This window comes from Passer domesticus, chromosome 31, assembly GCF_036417665.1.
Source record: "Passer domesticus isolate bPasDom1 chromosome 31, bPasDom1.hap1, whole genome shotgun sequence".
NCBI classification, from domain to species: domain Eukaryota; kingdom Metazoa; phylum Chordata; class Aves; order Passeriformes; family Passeridae; genus Passer; species Passer domesticus.
This window is the reverse complement of record NC_087504.1, coordinates 3,961,925-3,980,876: the sequence shown is the minus strand read 5'-3', so window position 1 is coordinate 3,980,876 and position 18,952 is coordinate 3,961,925. Positions and strand designations below refer to the sequence as shown.

General features: G+C 46.1%; 1 protein-coding gene and 1 long non-coding RNA gene across 4 annotated transcripts in view; one reads left to right on the top strand and one right to left on the bottom strand.

Moving 5' to 3' along the window:
- The window catches only part of DIP2B (disco interacting protein 2 homolog B), a 61,719-nt gene that overhangs the window by 20,183 nt on the left and 22,584 nt on the right, over nt 1-18,952 (bottom strand). Inside the window, exons 2-12 of one of the 3 annotated variants that reach the window (XM_064400941.1) lie at nt 14,950-15,021; nt 10,425-10,568; nt 10,030-10,155; nt 7,540-7,752; nt 5,150-5,293; nt 4,330-4,449; nt 3,526-3,723; nt 3,210-3,301; nt 2,707-2,817; nt 1,418-1,541; nt 800-909 (exon numbers count right to left, since the gene is read on the bottom strand). In XM_064400941.1, coding sequence (XP_064257011.1) covers nt 800-909; nt 1,418-1,541; nt 2,707-2,817; nt 3,210-3,301; nt 3,526-3,723; nt 4,330-4,449; nt 5,150-5,293; nt 7,540-7,752; nt 10,030-10,155; nt 10,425-10,568; nt 14,950-15,021 — 1,454 coding nt within the window. The remainder of the gene's footprint in view (nt 1-799; nt 910-1,417; nt 1,542-2,706; nt 2,818-3,209; nt 3,302-3,525; nt 3,724-4,329; nt 4,450-5,149; nt 5,294-7,539; nt 7,753-10,029; nt 10,156-10,424; nt 10,569-14,949; nt 15,022-18,952) is intronic. The other 2 variants (XM_064400942.1, XM_064400943.1) reach the window with 2 other exon arrangements.
- On the top strand, nt 12,577-13,625 carry LOC135287730 (uncharacterized). The gene is made up of 3 exons (XR_010351277.1): nt 12,577-12,616; nt 12,811-12,884; nt 13,051-13,625. It is a non-coding gene; the product is annotated as an uncharacterized LOC135287730 (long non-coding RNA).

Genomic DNA, 18,952 nt, shown 5'->3' with positions numbered 1-18,952 from the left:
TCTCCATGGAGATGGGAGAAAAAATGAACGTGTTTGTGTTTATTTCACTGTCACTGCTGCTCATGACACCTCTTCCTGCTCCTGTAACATACTGAAAAGCCAATCTGTGCTTCAGGATGGCTGAACCACCACTGAAACCACTGCAATCCTGTGGGAAATGGATTTGTGAGGAATTTTAAAAATGTTATAGAAAGCTTACATAATTTTAGAGAATTAGACCTGTGAAAGGTGCATTGTAGCAGGACCAGGTAGAAAAATTATTGTAATTTATCAGGTATTGTAACCAGAAAATAAGTTAGCTTCTGATAGAATGGCATTGAGCTTTACTCTTGTGTCTCACTATTCATCAAGACTGATAATAGAATAAAATCTTTTAAAACACCTCTCAACTGCCCTGTCTCAATAAAAGCTGAGAAAACAAACACGATCCCTACATGTTACCTTCTGGCATAGGAACAAAAATCAGCATTACTGCAAGAACAGAGAATTCCAACTGCTGCTGGCTCAAGCACTGGCAGAAATGGTGCTATCAAGCACCACCTCAGAGCTCAGCTGTCTCCATCCCTCACTTTTTTGGAACAAAAACGATTCTCCAACTTATTCCAAGCAGTACTCGAGGCCACAAAGGGATTCAAACCTAAAATGAGCTTCACAGCAGGATGTCCACAGTGAAAGGCTTGTTTCAGTGGCAGGAAAGTGGGAAGTTTAAGGGAGTGAGGTGAAACTATTCTCTCTCTGGTGATTAGAACATTAAATTCAGCTCATGGAAGGTACTTTCTATTCCCCATTCAGCACTTACCTCAATATATGCTGGCTCAGTTCCTGCTGCTGAGATGTTGGGCTGCCAATCCTTGGGAGATTTGGAGAGATATTTTGAATCTGTCACAACCCATTTGAGTCTGGGCCAACCTGGAGCCAAAATTAAATGGTACATTAATATCAGTTTATTTATTGAGGGATTTATATTCTGCAAGAATACACTAAACCCCATCATTTGTCCAAGTTCAGTTACACAAGCAAAATTCCAAGCCAAGCCCAGCTACGAGCCAGAAGGTTCATCTCATTTCTCATCAGGAGGTTCAGTGGGCAAAAAGGTACTTCCTCTTCTCAGGGAAGATCCCTGCAGCATTCCTAAATAAAGCTTGTGAATAAAACTGCCTTGGAACCTACAAATGCCACTGAAGGGACCTGAGCACAACCCTGGCTTGGGAGGTGGCTCCTTGTGACCCCCAGAACAGCAGAGCAGCTGTGTCACACACAGGGGTCAATCTCACCACAAACAAATCCTACACATTTTGCTGATGGGATCAGGAGCTGCCCCTTTATCCCCCAAGTGCCTTCAGAGTCCTGACAGCTCCTTTCAGATGGTTCAGCTGCAGCAAAAGTACAATCAAAAGCCAATCTGTAACCAGCTCACCTTTGAACTGCACGATTTCTCCATTCTGGGTTTTTGGGAGCCCTTTCAGACACACTTCAGTGGTGAGGGCCAGAGCAATGCCACAGCTCCCCAGCAGGAAACCAATCTGCTGCCCACCAGCATCCTGAGGGAAGAGGGGAAAGGTCACTCCTGCTCAAAGATGACAAAAGTCAGCTTTCCCTCATCAAAATCCAAGGTTTGATAATGCTTTGGGGACTGGGGCAAGGAATGGCAAGGAAAAGAAGAAAACAACCCATTCCCACACAGGATCACAGAATCACAACTGGAAGGACTTGGGCTACTGGAAGGTGTCCCTGGCCATGGCAAAGGATGGAACTGGATGGTCCCTAAGGTCCCTTCCAACTCAAACCATGCTGTGACCCCATGAAACATGGCACTGGCAAGATTAAAATGCACTGGATGTGAAACCCAGGGGAAACAAGAGCTCCTGCCCAGCACCCAGGCATGGAGCTCACCCCATCTCCTGGCATTAATGGAGACCCAGATGCTGCAAAGAGGAACTGAGAGGCAAAAAAAGCAAAACATGTAATTACACTGGGATAACGAGACCTCTCCATCCCCTGGAGCCAATTTCTGTTGCACAATGATAAAATGAGGAGGCTCTCTCAGAAACTGATTGGGCAAATACCAGAGAAGTTTTAATTTTGCATTTGGTTGCTATAGCAGTCTGTCACAGTGCAGAGAATGAAATGAAAGCTCTGTGAGTCCCTGAGTGCTCCCTGAGCTCATTGCCACCTCTCCTGCCATAATGTTTGCCATGACCTTATTGTTTTTGTTACTCTTATGAAATCCTATAGTTTCACACAGCTCTTGACACAGCAATAACATGGCAACAGTGCAAAAATTCTGGTAAGGGTAAAGAAAACACTTTGCTGGGCAAATAATTTACAAATAGTGCCTCAATGTCTTCAGGAACACTGAGCACCTCCATCTCCAGCAAAATCAGAGCCTGGCAGAGCTCAGCAAGGCTGGACTGAGCCCCCTCCCATCAACCAGGGGGCAGATCCACACTCTAATCTATTCTGTATGAATTATTTGTGATAAGGAAGTGAAGACTGCATCATTTAGGAGAATTGACCATCTCCAGCTGCTCAGCACAGCTCTGATCAATATGTTTTTCCATTTGTAAATGCCAATCCGAGCTTCCAAAAGTCCTTGTTGGTACAGAGCTGCTCAGGCAGCAGCTGGAGGCTGTGAAATGCTGTCAGAGGCTATGGCCTGACTTGGTTTCCATCCCACATCACTCCTCCAAGTTCCATCAACGTTACCTTTCTGGTAAGAGGTACCTCTATAGGCACTGGGATCACTTCAGCCAGAAGACAGCCATAAAATGCCACCATGAACATCACGGGGTCGTTGTTGGGATACACAAGGGCTACCTGCAACCCACAAGTCAACATTTCACAATCCACATCTACAGTGACTAGAACTCAGAAAACTTGGTGTTATTTCACACTCTTCCTCACACAGGATGTGCCTGAGCTCCTCACACAGTGCCTGGGTACGTGAAGGCTCACACACAGCCAAGACACAGAGATCAAACCCTGCACTTCCCTCAGAGCTGCGAGCTCTTCTTCAGATGCATTTCAAAACCCAGAGCCAAGAAGCTGCTCACAGAGGAGCCAAAAGCCCTGAAAAATCACACCAATTTCTGTCCCAAGCAGCCTTGTCCCTGGAGTTAGAGTCTCACTACGGTGTCAGTGGAAAGTTCCAGCCCCCAAACCCCTGGTTTCACTCCAGAGGGAGAAGCAGAGAGTCCCAAAGTCCTTACCCTGTCTCCAGGTTTTAACACGGGTTCGTTTTTGGTCCCCAGTTTATTAAGCAGGGTGTAGGCCAGCTTGAGACTTCTGCTCCACAGTTTGCCTGGAAGACAGAGAACAGACACTTGCACAACTCTGGATCAAGCAGGGAGGAGAACAGCTCACACCTTGGCTTTTTTACCACCTGCACTCACACTGCTCTGTCCACAACCCTGGCAAAGACCAGGAGGGTTTTTGCAACCCCTCTGAACCCACGAGCCCCATGCTCTCCCTGCTGCTGCTCTCTGGCACAGCTGAGCAGGGGAAGGCAGGGGAGGCTCAACTCACCATATGTGAGGGTATAAACTGGTTTTCCTGTCACATCCAGGGCTGTCAGACAGGGACACTTGGCCTGAGTGGTTCCCCAGCGCTGCAGAGCTGCTTCCAAGGCAGGAGGCCAGTTACACACCACTCCCAGGGGCTCTCCCTTCACCGGGGTCATCTGGCGGCCCTCGGGCTTGGGCTGGTTGGGGTCAGGCTGGGGAACTGAGAAAATTCAATATTATCTCCAGTATCTGTTGGTATTTCTAATATAATCCAAGTAAAATAATATTCTCCGTCTTTGCCCGTTTGTCACCTGACAGTTCAGCTTGAAATAAACTGAAAATAAACCTAAAGGAATGAGGAAAAGTATTTAACAACCCATTCCATCCCATTTCCTGGGAATTCTTGGACAAAACAAGAGATCATGAACAAAGGCTTCTTACAGGATGTTGTTCAAAGGTGTTCAACACATCAGTGAGGAAAGGAACACAGAACTGCAGAAAAGAAAACCTTAGAAAATAATGCTGGAATAAAATTACCAAAAGTGAGGACAATCCCTTTGGGAAATTAATTAAAGTAGCTTAAGCAAATGAAAGGGGTTGAAAAATCTATTTAAATATTTTTTTAAGAAGTTTAGTGTTGAGGAGATTCCCCAAAGCTCAGCAGAACAGTGAATTACTTCAAACACTGGTTTTGGGTCAGGCTGTTCATGGAGGCTGCTGCAAACAGTGAATCTGAGTCAACCTTGAGAACAACAGCACAAAGAGCTCAGCTTCCAGAGTATCCACTTGTAACAAATGTGCATACAACCATTATTTGTGCTATTACCTTCCACAATTTCTTCAAAATCATCCACAAAGAATTCTTTCAGGGGTGGTCTTTTAGGTCTTTTCAAGGTGTTCAGCAACTGCTGAATTTTTGTGGAGACTCTGCTGCTCACAGGAACACCTGCAGGGAAAGACCAGAGCAATGAGTGCCACATCCAGTCCTTCCCACTCACCTCCAGGGATCTGGGGCTCCACCACCTCCCTGGGCACTTCCAAAGCCTGACCACCCAGTCCATGAAGAAACTCCCCCCAGATGCCAACACCACACCTGCAGCACAGTAAGATCTTAATGCCAACACCAAAACCATTCTGATTTTGTGAAGAGCTTCAGTGAGATAACGACTCAGGGACAACTGAGGGAGCTGGGGGTGCTCAGCCTGGAGAAAAGGAGACTCAGGGGTGACCTTGTCACTCTCTATGACTCCCTGAAAGGTGGCTGTGCTCAGGTGGGGTTGGGCTCTTTCTACAGGCAGCACTGACAGAACCAGAGGACACAGCCTTAAGCTGCACCAAGGGAAATTTAGGCTGAATATCAGGAAAAAGTTTTTTACAGAAAGAGTGATAAAGCTCTGGAATGGCCTGCCCAGGGAGGTGGTGGAGTCACCACCCCTGAATGTGTTTAACAAAGCCTGGACGTGGCACTGGGTGCCAGGGTTGAGTTGAGGTGTTGGGGCTGGGTTGGACTCGACGATCTTGGAGATCTCTCCCAAACTGGTCATCTCTGTGAATTCTGAGATCACCCAGAGCTGGGAGAACAAATGATGTGATTCAAGCCCTCTCTGGACCCTGCTGCAGCTCCTGGGTGCCCTGAGGTGCCCTACCATCTGCAGTGTCCATGAGACTGGAGCGGTTGGATCCCTTGTGCATCCCCTTCACAATCCCAGAGGGAGGGAGGTCGATGGCTGCCGGCCGCGCTGACGGGGTGGAGGTAGTTGCTGTGACATCTGGAGGGACTGAGAAACTTTCTAGAAAAAGAAGAAAGCTGCTAAATACACCTTTTATTATCCCCCAATGAGCAAAGTGTCAGTCACCTGTTCCCAGTAATCCTAAGGATTGAATGGGTTGGATGTATGGGAACCCTCATTAATGCTAAAGACACTGATTCCTAAAGGTTCAGCAGCTCTAGGAGAGGAACTGTTCTGGAAACCAAAAACCAAAGGCACAAGTTTTTGTCCATGTCAGGAAAGTGCTTCAGCAAAACAGAATTCCTGTTCTTGGTTTCTAACCTTGAAGCTCAGTCTCTTGACATTCAGTACTGTAAAAAAAAAAATTTTTTTTTCCAAGTTTGAGATTTGCATGAGCTCTGAAACATCCACTGATCTCTCTTGCTAGAATTCTACTATTTAGGTTTTTTTGTTAGTGAGGGCTTTTGAAAACAAACGTGGGAATTTGACAAAGCAGATCAGCAAAAATTGTGTTGGGTTTCAATCCCTTCCAGCTGGGTGGTCACAGAGCTTGACCAGCAGCCACAGAATAAATCCAATGAATAGTGTGAGCTGGGTCTTCTGCTTCAAGCTGCAAGACACTGTCCTGCCTTTCAGCCAAGGCTGCAACTGCACCCTGCAGGAATTCTCCTGTGAACTGTCTCTTAAACAAGGGATTTTTGCTAATGTGGGGTTTCTTTACACAACCCAGCAGGTTCAGTCATCTGATAGGGCAAGAATATTCTAGTCTGTCTTAACAGCACCAGCAGCTGTTGCTTACAAAGGAAAAACCCAACAATCTGAAACTACGGGTTGTTTATAGATAGTCTGAAGTCAAATCCCAAATAATTCCCACTGACAGGGTTTTGTGATTGATTCTGTGTCGATTTCCCTTTTTCTAAGGAGAAAAAAACCCCTCACTTCTGCATCCCTTTGGAGACACGGTGGCAAGGAATATTTCTCATGCACTGAACTTCTAAAATCACTGCAAAGGATGTGGATTTGTACAATCCAAACATCTGCAGGACTTGTTATTACTCTCAAAAGAGAGATGTACAGAATTGTGTATGTGAGAGTTCTATTCATTTAAACCAGGTGTTAACAAGGGATGAATGTGGCAAATAGAATCCTGACAAAGATTTAAAGCTTCTATTTTGCATAAGACACTAATTAGATTAGACAGTAGATATTCTGGAGGTAAAAAGCTGTGTTACCTTAATTCATGGCAAAAGGTAATGTGGCCTTCTGCATGCTCCAATTAAAAACAGCCTCTCTGCTTCAAAGACATTAATTATATTGACTACATTTTATGGGCAATCTCCTCAGTTTTCCATTTCAGGAAACAATTTGCATCCCAGCAAATAAACAAACAAAAATAACAGCAATAAAAGGATAAATAAGTGGAAGATAAAATCACCAGCACTTCTAAGCACTGCTTGCCCCAACCCAGTTAAGCAGAAGCAGAGAGCACATGAAATACAGACAATGTCCTACGGTGCAGGAATTTCCTCACCAGCAGCTAAAAAGGACAAACATACACAGAGCAAAAACAAACTTGGCCATTTCATACAGAAGCATCAGCAGCAAGGAGCACCTCAGAGCCTCAGAAAACTGAGCCTGGGGTATCCAGATCTGTAGATTTTGCTCCATCTCCTCAGTACCTGGATGCTCTGGTTATTCCTCAGACAGCCATGAAGAGCTGGGCTAAAGCTTTACTCCTCTCACCCTGTTTTTTAATGACATTTGTTCACACACAGAGCTGCATTTGGTTCTTTTTCTTTCCTGATCTAATGCAAACAACAAACCACGGGGCCTCAGAGCAAAATGAGGATGTTGAAGACAGCATTTCCCCACTCCACAGGCACAGACACCCCCTAAGGGATTCGTCAGGACACAGATGAAAATGCCACTTGCACTGGGCAGCTTTGTACCCATGGGAGCTCCCGAGAGCTGGAGACATAAAGCAACACAGGACACAGAGAGTTGTGCCTCCTGCTCTGTCCACACTGTCCCTGGAGTCTTCCCTGCTTCCAGAAGCTCCTGCTCCCCACTCTCCCTTTTACAACCACCTCAATCTTCTGAAATTCTTCAGGAAAACAACAGCACGATGGCGCAACTCCAACCAATCCTAGCAAGTTCCATCAACACCAGCTAAACTCTTGCTCTGAATTTCCCTTCTGCAAGGGACAACTCCAGCTTTACCAACAACTCCAGCTTTATCAACAACTCCAGCTTTATCAACACAGTCTGAACTCGAAGCGATTGTTCTGTTCGTACCCAGCTCCTACCTATTCGAGTATTGGCAAATACATCAGCTAGTGACCCACTGGTCCCTTTGCCTTCTCCATGGGAAAGTGTAGAGGATGCTGATGAGGATGTGGATGACCCCTGAACAGATCGGTTGATCCAAGACTCAGCATTCTGTAAGCTCTGGTGCAATGCAGCAGAGAGAGCAGCTTGGCGCCTGAGCGAGCCCTCGTCCTCGGAGGCGGAAGACGTGTCTGTGTGGAAGCAGAAAGAAAATCTAGCTGCTTAGGGAAAAGCACATGGCACTGAACATGCTCTTTCCAATCACATATCAACAGCACAGGCTTTCACAGGAAGATCTGTTTTCCACATTGGCCAAACCAGAGGTTAAAGCAGCAGAACTGTTGGTGGGAAGGCACTCACCCCTGTTTGATTCACCTCCTCAGACAACATCCTTCCCCTGGGGTCTCCAAGCCTAGAACTTAACTCTCATTACTTTTCTGTTCACATTCCATAATATCAGATGCTGTTTTGCCTAACTCTGGTCATTCTGAACTCGAAAGCGAGGGGTCAGGGTCGTTGTCAAACTGCAAAGTCCCAGGAACAAAGAAAATGCAGGAAACAACTGTGCCAAGGCCACAGCAGAAATCGCTTTTGTCTGGGGATCTGAATGGGGCCCTTTCAATTGCAGAAAACAAACAAAAAGCCCAACCCCAAAACAAAACAGAAATCTACAGCAAGAAACTGCTTCCTGTGTGTCCCAGAGCACAGATACCTCAGCTGTCCCAAAATTGTGAACTAATTATTTAATTGCCATGAAGCAAGCACTCAGTTCTTGAGAGGTTGAGTTGTACAGTGCTAAATACAAACACAAGGGTGGCTTTGGTCTAAAACTGAGTTCTTCAAAGTGATTTTCTGCCTACACTGGAGTGGTAAATCAAAGGAAATGATGTTCTACCCACTTGCCAAAGTGGAATGGAGTTAGGAGCTGAGGCAAAGGCCTGACTCCAGCCATGCTGTGAGTGCTGGTGTGACTCCCCCAGCACAGGATGTGCTGCAGTCCTGGACAAGTGAGCACAGAGCTGAGACCCAAGCAGACACCAGGAACATACATCAGCCCCCCGGAGAAAGGAAGGGAAAAAGGAAGTGTGATAAAACAGGAAGGAGGAGGAGGAGGAGGAGGAGTGACGTGGCCCAGCAGAGCAGTTTCAGAGCTATGAATTCACCAGGAGATGTGGATTCATAACATTTCGGATGACTTTGTCAATCCAAATGGCTGCGATGCTTCTGCACAATGAGACACAACATAGAAATCACTGCCAAAAATCACACGGACTCGTTTGTCATCAGTGCATCCAGCTGCTGGAAAACAGAGGGTTATTGACTTGTGCTGCACATGCATCGTGACAGACACTGTGTCACCAGGGATTCTGCTGCAGGCAGCACGTGGCACGGGTGGGAGAAGTCCTGCAGGTCGTGGAATCCCACCAGACCCCTCTGAGGTCCTCGCCCAGAAATAAACAGGGCTGCAAACCCTCCTCGTGTGTGCTGAGCATTAAACATCCATGAAATCAAGATGTGAATTATCCATCAGAAAGAGGAAGAAGTGGCCTCAGTCCAGACCTGCTCAGCTCTGGCCAGTTTGAACCATGGAACACCATGAGCTGGACCCACAAGGACCACCCGAGGTCCAAGGCTGGAGCCACAAGGACCATGCAAGGACATCCAGGACATTCCAAGGATCCCCCCACGTGTTCTTTAAGAACTCCTGGAAGAGAGGTCACTTCCCAGCCCTGGGAGGACTGACAGACTCCCTGAAGAGCTGCAACACTGGGAGGGAGCACTGCAGCCCCCTGCTTTGGAAGGTGCATCCCTGGACAGTCCAGCACAGCCTTGTTGTAATGGAAACAGACAGGATTCTAGGGGGGTTTTATGCAGAAAAGCTGAATTTTTAATGTTACAGTCGATTTTTATATAGTTTTTGAAGTTATTGTGTTTGATTTTAAATGGCTAGTAACTTTTTTGCTACTCAATTTAATGGTTAGAAGCTGTTTGTGTGTGTATGTGCAAAAGCTTGTGCTTTCCACAGATGTTTACGAATTTTGTTTAAGGGTTCTTATGGGTAAAATTTCCTTCTTTATAGGTGTAAACTGCTTTTTTTTTTTTAACAAGAGAAGATTGTTACATAAATTGATTTCTATCATTTTTTTACATGAGAACTTAACAGCCTTGCTGTTAGTTTTACTTAGCTGAAGTAATGGGCTTAAGTTACAATTTTATAAATCATACATAACGTATAATTGTACAGAAATGTAATTATAATATTTATAATTCTTTTATATGTTATTTATAATAAAATAATAACGAAATAATTAAGTCAATACAGATAATAAATGTATCTATTTTAAATAAATATTTTAAAATAAATTTACAATATTAAATAAATATTTAAAAAGAAATAAAAAATAATAAATAAATATTTTAAATTTTATTTTAAATAAGTTTTTTACCTATATGCCACAGATCCTCACCTGGGGGAGTGCAGGCATCTGCTGGGGACTGGACGAAGGTGGAGCGGCGCTTGGTGGGCATGGGCAGGGCCATCTTCTGCTCCTTGTGCTTGGCCAGAGCTGCCTGGACTGCTTCCGTGTGGATGTCTGCGAGAGGAAAGCGCCTCAGCACCAGCACAGCACCAAGGGGATGCTTTTAAATGCTTTAACATTTTCGTTTTTTCTATTTTTTAAATCCTGTACTGCGTTAGTGCATAGCTCTCCATGTAAAGTGTAGTTAACTGTCTTCAAATTTTAGTTAGGCAAAACAACTCCTCCGGGCCTGTGATCCAAAGACACCTTCAGGCCCCAAAGAATATGAATAAAAGTGAAGTTCCACGGGGAGGAATCCAGGGAACTCTTGTCCCTGCCCTTACCAGATCGGTAACGTTCATCTCTGGCTCCCCCTGAGCGAGCTCGGTGGAATTTGGATGAGGATGAGGAGGATGATGCTGAGGCTGGAGCTGCAGATGGAGCGGGCATCTGAGGTTTGGATTCCTTCTGTAATGCTGGATCAACCCCTGCAAAACAGGGAGAGGGAAATAAAAGGAGCTTTTTTGGACCACACTCTTCCCTTCTCCCATGACAGAACTGTGGATGTCACAAAGCTGGTTTGTCACTCAGTGTCCCAGTGACCAGCTTGTTATTGACTGGAAAAAAAACAATAATAAACCAGCAGCAAGAGCCTTTGCTGTTCCAATTAATCACAAACCCAGTGAAACCTCCAGTTGGTTCTGGCTTTCAGCATGTCCAGAGCGTGGCTTTATCATCCAGGAAAAGTTTGGTTTTCCCATTAAAACAGGAAGGAAAATAGATAATCTGATAAACGGTATAATTTTACATAATTCAGCAAGAGACACTTGGAATTGTTGCTACTGGAGGTTCAATTCTAAAATGAATCTGTGTGTCAGAGGGAAGTTTTGAAAACTAAAACCCAGAGGTCACCCAGCTGCAATTTCCTCCGGGTTGTCACCTGGAGTCATGCAAAACCAAGAGCAACTGTGTCATCTGTATGTGCTCCTTTGGAGTTCTCACAACTACCAAAGGATCAGAGAAATGGAGAGGAAGCCACAAATCCCGAGCTTCCAATCCAGTTACACCACTTTTGAGGTGTGTGGTTTTAGGTAAACGACTTGAGGTGAATGCTCTGAGCTCAGGGACTCACAAGAGCAGCAAATCACCCTGAGCTAGCTGCAGGAATCTCCACAGGACTGCAGAATTCTTCAGGCTGGAAAAGCCTCAAGACCATCGAGTCCAGGGTGTGCTCCATCCCCACCTTGTCCCCAGCCCAGAGCACCGAGTGCCACCTGCAGCCCTTCCTTGGACACCTCCAGGATGGGCACTCCAAACCTCCCTGGCAGCTCCACTTCCTGACCACCCTTTCCATGAAAAATTCCTCCTGATGTCCAACCCAATCCTCCTGACCCCCACCTGGCTCCACCCTCCTGCCAGGGACTTGTGGAGTGAAAAGGTCCCCCCCGAGCCTCCTTTTCCCCAGGCTGAGACCCCCAACTCCCTCAGGAGTTCCCCAGCCCCTTCCCCAGCTCTGTTCCCATCTCTGGACACACTCCACCCCTCAGTATCTCTCTTGTAGAAAGACATTTTTTTAATTCCTCATCTTCCTTCATCCATCTCCTGTCCCTTTTAATATCCCAAAGAGCAAAAGATTATTGGAATATTATTGAATGTTAGAGCAAACTAACAACCCACTTAATTGTGGATTGTTAATGATTCTTTAAAATACCATGCCAAAAACTGAGAACTTTTATTTCTAGTTAAAGAGGAGATCTCCTTCTAGCCAGAAATCCTTAAACCACATTAGGGGGACAAAAAATTATTCCCCCTTTCCACTGGCGTTTTTTGGATATAGTAACACATATCAGAGTCCTGTATTTGCTTATCAAAACCAACTCATCCCCTGTGCAAAGGTGCAGGTGGCACAAAAAGCTGAATGGAAAAGGAAAAGAGATCTCTGTGGTTCAGGCACAGGACCTGGGCTCCAGAGCAAGATTATGAATTCAAAATCTCAGCTCACCCACATGCAAAAGCATCATCTGGTGTTCCTCCCTGCCACTCTGGAACACATCCCATTGATAACCAGTTTAACATCTTTGTAGCATTTATTTGCCTTCCCCAAACCCAGCCCAGTTTTATTTTGATCCAAAACCAACACGACCTCACAGACCAAACAGAAAAGCTTCATGTTTTCTGATCACTTGAATATTTACAAATTCAGGGCACCCACTAGATGTCAGCAGCAGATTTAACACTATTTTGAATGAATTATTAAATTCATATTCGGTTCTCTTTCGTAAGTCTTGTAAAAGCCTCTCATCTCTCCGCAGGGCATCACAGGGCAAACATGACATTCCAGTTAGGAAGGGATCAGAGGTGGCTCCGAGTGACATGACACACAGAGAACAAGCTCTTTGTTTCAATATTTTGCTCTGACATAATAACATGTTCCAGTGGCCTCACAAAGCGTTCAGGCACAGAGGAGGAAAGAGTGTAAATCACTGATGGTTACACAACAAAGCAGCACAAGTGAGCCAAGGCTGGCAGGTGACAGGTGATTTATTTCGTGCTCCCTTCAGAATAATCCTGCTACAGCTGCACTTTCTGCTGGCAGAAACATGACAAATATGACAGAGAGATGAAAAATGAATTCTTGTAGATTGGCTTTGAAGGATGCCATGGATTTGTTGACTGTCTTTAGTTTCTAATGAGAATTGACTGCTTTGTGATTCCTGTGTTTTGGTGAAGGGCCAACGATTTAGAGATTCAGAGACTGAACTATTAGAAGATCAACAAGGATAAATGTTTGCATGAATAACAAGGTGAGCAAGTGCCACATGCACAAGGAAGCTGCTGCAAACCTGCCACTCCACTGTCTGCAAACAGAATGGAGCAGTGGTGCTGGACTGGCTATTCCTTGAAGATTTTTATTTTTTTTTCAAGCTACATACCCATAAAAACATGGAAATAACCAGCTTGAGCCTCCAGGGTTTCCAGGGCAGCCTGAACACACTCCCAGGACCCAGGGACACCTGGCCCAACTCCATGGGTTTCATTTGCTGTGCTTGCTGCTGACCCCCATCCTGGAGAACTCCCTGGGACTTCAGATTTCGGGATCTGCAGATTGCAGAGACTTTTCAGGAGTTAGCAGCTAGATGGACCTTAATGGATACTGCACCAGGAAAAAATGCATCTTTAGGTAATTAACAGTGCTGCCTTAACTCCTGAGGCCATGTGAATGGAGCACAGATCAAGCAGTAGGAATCTCCTAAATGATCCTGCTGACATGCCCTGACATGCCACCCTCCCTCCCTTCCTCTCATCTCACATCCATGAAATGCAGACACTCCATCAGCCAACACCAGTCCAGTGCCCACAGAAAGGGCACAAAATGCCAGCATCAAGTATTTTGTTGTTGTTGTTGTTGTGGACTAAATGAATTTTCTTCTCATTACCAAGGTGACCTGATTCTGAATCCTTCACGCATGACTTCCACAGGGTTTTTACAACAGGAGATTCCCAGACACTGGGGCAGCTGGGTGTGAGATGGATAAAAAGCCGCAGAGCTGGGCCGGAAGGGCAATCAAACCTCTGGGTTAATTGGTGACCTCCATCATCCCAGGCTTCTGCCTGAACCTCAGCTCCACTGGCAGCTCTCAAAGCCCCACAATTAACAGAGCAGAGCCCAGTCTTGCCAAACACTTTTTTTCCCCTTCTAATTAAACATTTTCTGAGACAAATCAAACATGTGCACAGTGCCAGGGTTGGGGCCAGGATTGTATCATCTTCAGACTTTAGAACACTCGGGACAAAAGCAGGGCTGCCAAGAGTTCCTGAAGTGTCCAAGGATTCCCCACTTCCTCCTCAGGCTCGAGATCTCCACTGGCACAAATGCTAGCCTGAGGACTGTAAAACCTGCTCAACAAATACCTACTTATCAAGAGGGATTAGTCATGTGTATATTAGTTTTGGGTTTCTTTAAGTAACAGAAATAGATTTCATAAAGAGGCAGCAACCAAGTCTCTGAGATTCCCATCACATCCTGCTCCAGGGAGTCCTGAGCACCTGGAGAGCTGTTTGTAACAAAATCTCCATTTTGAAGGCTAAATTACATTTTTGCTTGCATTGCACCCTTCAGCACGTGGCTCAGACAGAATACACTGTATAAAACCCAATCTCAAAGAGCCCCACCTTGAGATGAATAAACAACCAAATCCAACCTGTGAACCAGCTGGAGAGCAGGAACTGGGCAGTGCTTTGGGGTGGGAGAGTCAGGAAGCTGCCACATGACAACTTTATTTTCCCCCATCAAGTGCCTGAAGGGAGCTGCTGTCATTTTCCCCCAGTCCCGTGGCGTTGATGGGCAATAAATGCACTTTGTGCTTTTACTCTTTATCAATTTTTTTTTGGCAGTAGACCAGGCTCAGTAAATTCCAGTAGGTCCATTCAGGACTCCCTGTCATAGCCAGTCACTGCCCGAAATCAGAATCAGACACATCAGTTTTTAATGGCTGAACATTTCAGCATATCAGTAACAATTACTCCAAGTAAGCCCCAAAATAATGATTAGACACACATTCAGCCACGTCCTTCAGTTTACAATTATATGTAATTATCTCACATACAACCAGCTGAGCTGCTCTGGATCTCTGAACCAAAGGGAACAATTGAACCCAAAGGACGTGACTTCAGCTACTCTAGCAACATAAAGCAACAAATTATTAAAATCCTCATGTTTTTCCAACAAGGCATTAAGAAGGACAGAGCACAGATATTTTGGAGAATGTTTCCAGAATGGTTCCTGACGACCTTCACGACTGATCCAGAGCCCTTGAGTTCCCAAGATCCAAGGAGTGGGAGGTGATTCCAGCCAAATCAAGGACCTACCTTGGGTTTGTGGAACATACGGAGCCAGCAGCTTTGCTCTCTTCTTCTCATACCCCTTCTGCGTGATGTCCCCTAAAAACAAGCAAAGAAACCTCATTTAATCACATCAGAATTTTGCAATTTGAGGTCTGCTTGCTTTTTTTTCAGTGCCATGAAGGTTTCACCTGAACACAGCAGAAGAAAACCTGAAACTCAATAAATCCAAGCACATTAAGATTTCAAAGCTCCATATTACAGAACTTCTGCAGTTTCCCTTGGGATCAGAGACCTACACTATCCACTATTTAAATGCAATAACGTGGATCACAGCAGCTATCTAACTGGAATATCAAAGCAGTGAAAAACTAAAAAGGGAAACTGGGAGCGCATGAAAATATTCTGTAACCACAAAACAGCTTATGTGAACAAAGTGGGATAATTCCCAACCAAAAGGGTGAAGGGGAAGTGCAAACTCAGAGCCTCATCTTCAACTAATCAAACAGCAAACAAAGAGAGTCCACTCCAGCAGCTGCTTAGGGCATCTCCAAAAACTGAGGCAAGGATGGACATGATCCAGGGCCTCACCACCCTCACAGGGAGGAATTTCTTCTATATATGTAACTTAAACTTCCCCTCTTTCAGTTTGAACCCATTCCCCCCGTCCTGTCACTGCAGTTCCTGATGAATCGTCCTTTTCCAGCTTCCCTGCAGCCCTGTCAGACCCTGGAAGGTGCTGTGAAGTCTCCACACCGCTTTCTCTTCTCCATGCAGAACGTTCCCAACTCTCCCAGCCTGTCTCCATCAGGGAGGTGCTCCAGTCCCTTTTTAATCAACTCTGTGGCCTCCTCTGGACTTGCTCCAACAGCTCCACATCCTTCTTATGGTGGGGGCCCCAGAACTGGACACAAGACTCCAGGTAGGCTGTCACACGAGCGGAGCAGAGGGGCAGAATCCCCTCTGGAGTGATTACTATTAGAGTGATTACTCTAGAGACCAGAATAAGCATTTGTAAACTTTTCCCTCTTTTAAAAAACTAATCTGTCTGATCCTGGAGATGCACCATCTGGCTGCTGTCTTTTGTTTTAATTTCTCACATTACATCAGAACCACAAGAAAGACTGGAACCTTGGAGGGATTAGAACAGCCCTGCAGCGTTTCAAGCCTCTTCGCAGCCTGCCCGGCACTCACAAGCTCCCATCTCCCAGAGATGGGGAGCCATCAAACACACAGCACTAAGAAAACAAAATTATTTGGTATCAAGCTAAAATCAAGCCACAGTTACACGATGACAAGAAGTGAGTGATCACAAACAGGATGTTTTCTTTGCCGTGAGCCTAAATGGAGAGGGAGCAGCCTCAGCCCCAGAGCAGCTCTGGCTGCAGGGTTTGCCCCAAACAGGATCCTCCTGCCAGTCCCCTCCACACCACAAAAAGGGATTACAAGCTTCAGGCCTCCCAAAACCACCAGTGTCTGCTAAAACATTCCAGCTAAGTGCCCGGTTTGGTTCCAAAGGTGATTTGTGGAATGCCTGGAAAGGGAATGGACTCCACTCCTCAGGGCTGGGCACTCAAACATCAGTGGCACTTCAAACACTGAGACCAGGACTTCCAGAGATGGAGTGGGACTCCGTGGCTTCAGATTTACAGAGTTTTAGATAAGATACTGGGAGAAACTCCTCCCTGTGAGGGTGCTGAGGCCCTGGCACAGGGTGCCCAGAGAAGCTGGGGCTGCCCAATCTCTGCAAGTGTCCAAGGCCAGGCTGGCAGGGCTTGGAGCAACCTGGGAGTGAAAATTCACCCCCATGGCAGGGGGTGGAACAGGATGAGCTTTAAGGTCTGTTCCAACCCAAACTATTCCATGATTCCATCCTTCTCTGACTCGTGCTGCTCAGGGCAGGGTGTGCATCTGCACACAGAATTTTATCTCACTCCTCCAACATTACGTTTGAGTCAGGGCCCAACAAGTCCAAACAAATCCAGCAGCTGGAAAGGAGAATGTCCACAACGCACTGAAATGCCAAGCAAAGCAGTAATTTCAGTGCCTGGTTGCAGTGCAGAGCTCAGGTGACACTCACCACTGCACAGGTACGTGCAGGGAGAGGGACACATCCAACTGAGCTCCTGTGTGCCCAAGGACCACGTGCTGAGTGACTGCAGGGGCTTCAAAACCCACCAGCTTTGCCCAGGCCTGCCTCCACTTTCAGAGCCAGTTTTGAGAGAACTGTGGAATGTCCTGAGCTGGAAGGGACCCCAAAGATCATCCAGTGCAGCTCCTGGCCCTGCACAGACACCCCAACAATCCCACCCTGGGCATCCCTGGGAGCAGCTCCTGGAGCTCTGGCAGCCTCGGGGCTGTGCCCATCCCCTGGGGAGTCTGGGCAGAGCCTGAACCCCCTTGGAGAAGAATCTTTTCCTGATTTCCCTCCCCTGGCAGAGCTGCAGTGGCTCCCTCGTGTCCTGTCCCTGGTCAGAGGGAGCAGAGCTCAGAGCTGCCCCTCGGGATGAAGCTGCAGCCCCCAGTGAGACTCCCCTCAGGCTCTTCTCCAGCTGAACAGACCCAGAGCCCTCTCCCATCCCCCAGACCCTGCTTTGGACCCTCTCCAACAGCTTCAGATCTTTCTGACAGCCTGGAGGTGAGGCCACCCCATCCCAGAGCAGAGTGTGACCACCCCCTCCCTCACCTGGCCAGGGACACTGGCCCTGGCAGCCCCCAGGACAAGGTGACCCTTTGGGCTGCCAGAACACTCGTGTCCATCTGGGAGGCACACAGAGCCAGGGGATGGACACTGCAGGAAAGCACAGGTACACAGGAAGGGGAGGGATTTCTCCTCATAAGCCAACCCACAAGTTTGTTCGGAGCTTTTTATTCTGTGATTAATTTCTCCACAAGATTTAATTGTACTCTTCACATTGGTGGTTACACACTACATGTAATGAAACATTTGCCACAGAAAATTGGTGAAATTAATAAGGAATACAACACATACAAATAATGTAAGTACATTATGAACAAATACCAGAACTTTAAGTAGTACCAGCACTCCATTCTGTTTCACATACTGGGAAACAGAGAATTCTCTCTAATCACTTGTTGCACACTAATATCCTACCAATAAAACAAGCCCATCCACACTGGAATGGAAGCAGTATGGTTCCCAGGCTTGATCTGGAAATCTGAAGCCAAGGTGAGATCCTACTGAGAAACAAGAAGCTAACTCTACACAACACTACCTGCAACCTCAACTGCCACGTGGTGCACATCAATGATATTGCTGTAAAAAGGATTCTCTGAGCATAAGCCAATAAAAAAATAAAGCCTAATGCTATTTGGCAAAAGCAGGGAAGTTCCAAGGAGAAAAATTCAAGCAATAAATATAATAAAGCTGATAGATTCCTGGGACTTCCTGGCACTCCCTCTGTCTTCCTAGTGCTGAATTTCCAATTCCATCTGAGTTTTTATGTCGTTATAACATTAAAAAAAATAGATCAACCATTATTTTGACAGTCTCAAACACCTGCACAGAATTTGAAAATGGAACACCTCAATTTTGAGACCAGCCCTACTGAAGTGGAACTGGGCAGCAGTGACTGAAAGGTTTGGAGAAGGAGATAAATCTGAGTTCTTTCTGCAGCACCATCCGTGCAGGTGTGAACCAAACCACAACTACCTGAAATAAACCTCCAGCAAGACACAGGGACTGTCCTCCTGGGAAAAACCTCATGTGCAGGCATGGGTGGCAGGTGTAGTCACCTCATGGACGTGATGATTTGACTACTGCAACCACAACTGTCACAACCAAATTGGCACAGCCACCCTTGGGAACACGTGTGCCTTTGACACACGGCACAGGTGGAATGAAATTATTGAATAAAACCTCTTTTCTGGTCATGCAAAGTCCAAATTTGGTACCAATCCACTGACACAGACACAAAAGAATTGCTAAGGGAGAAGTTTTCTTTCAGCCTGCTCCTTTTCTGCTGATCTAGAGGAAATGGAAATGGTGAGGTCTGAACACAAACGTGAA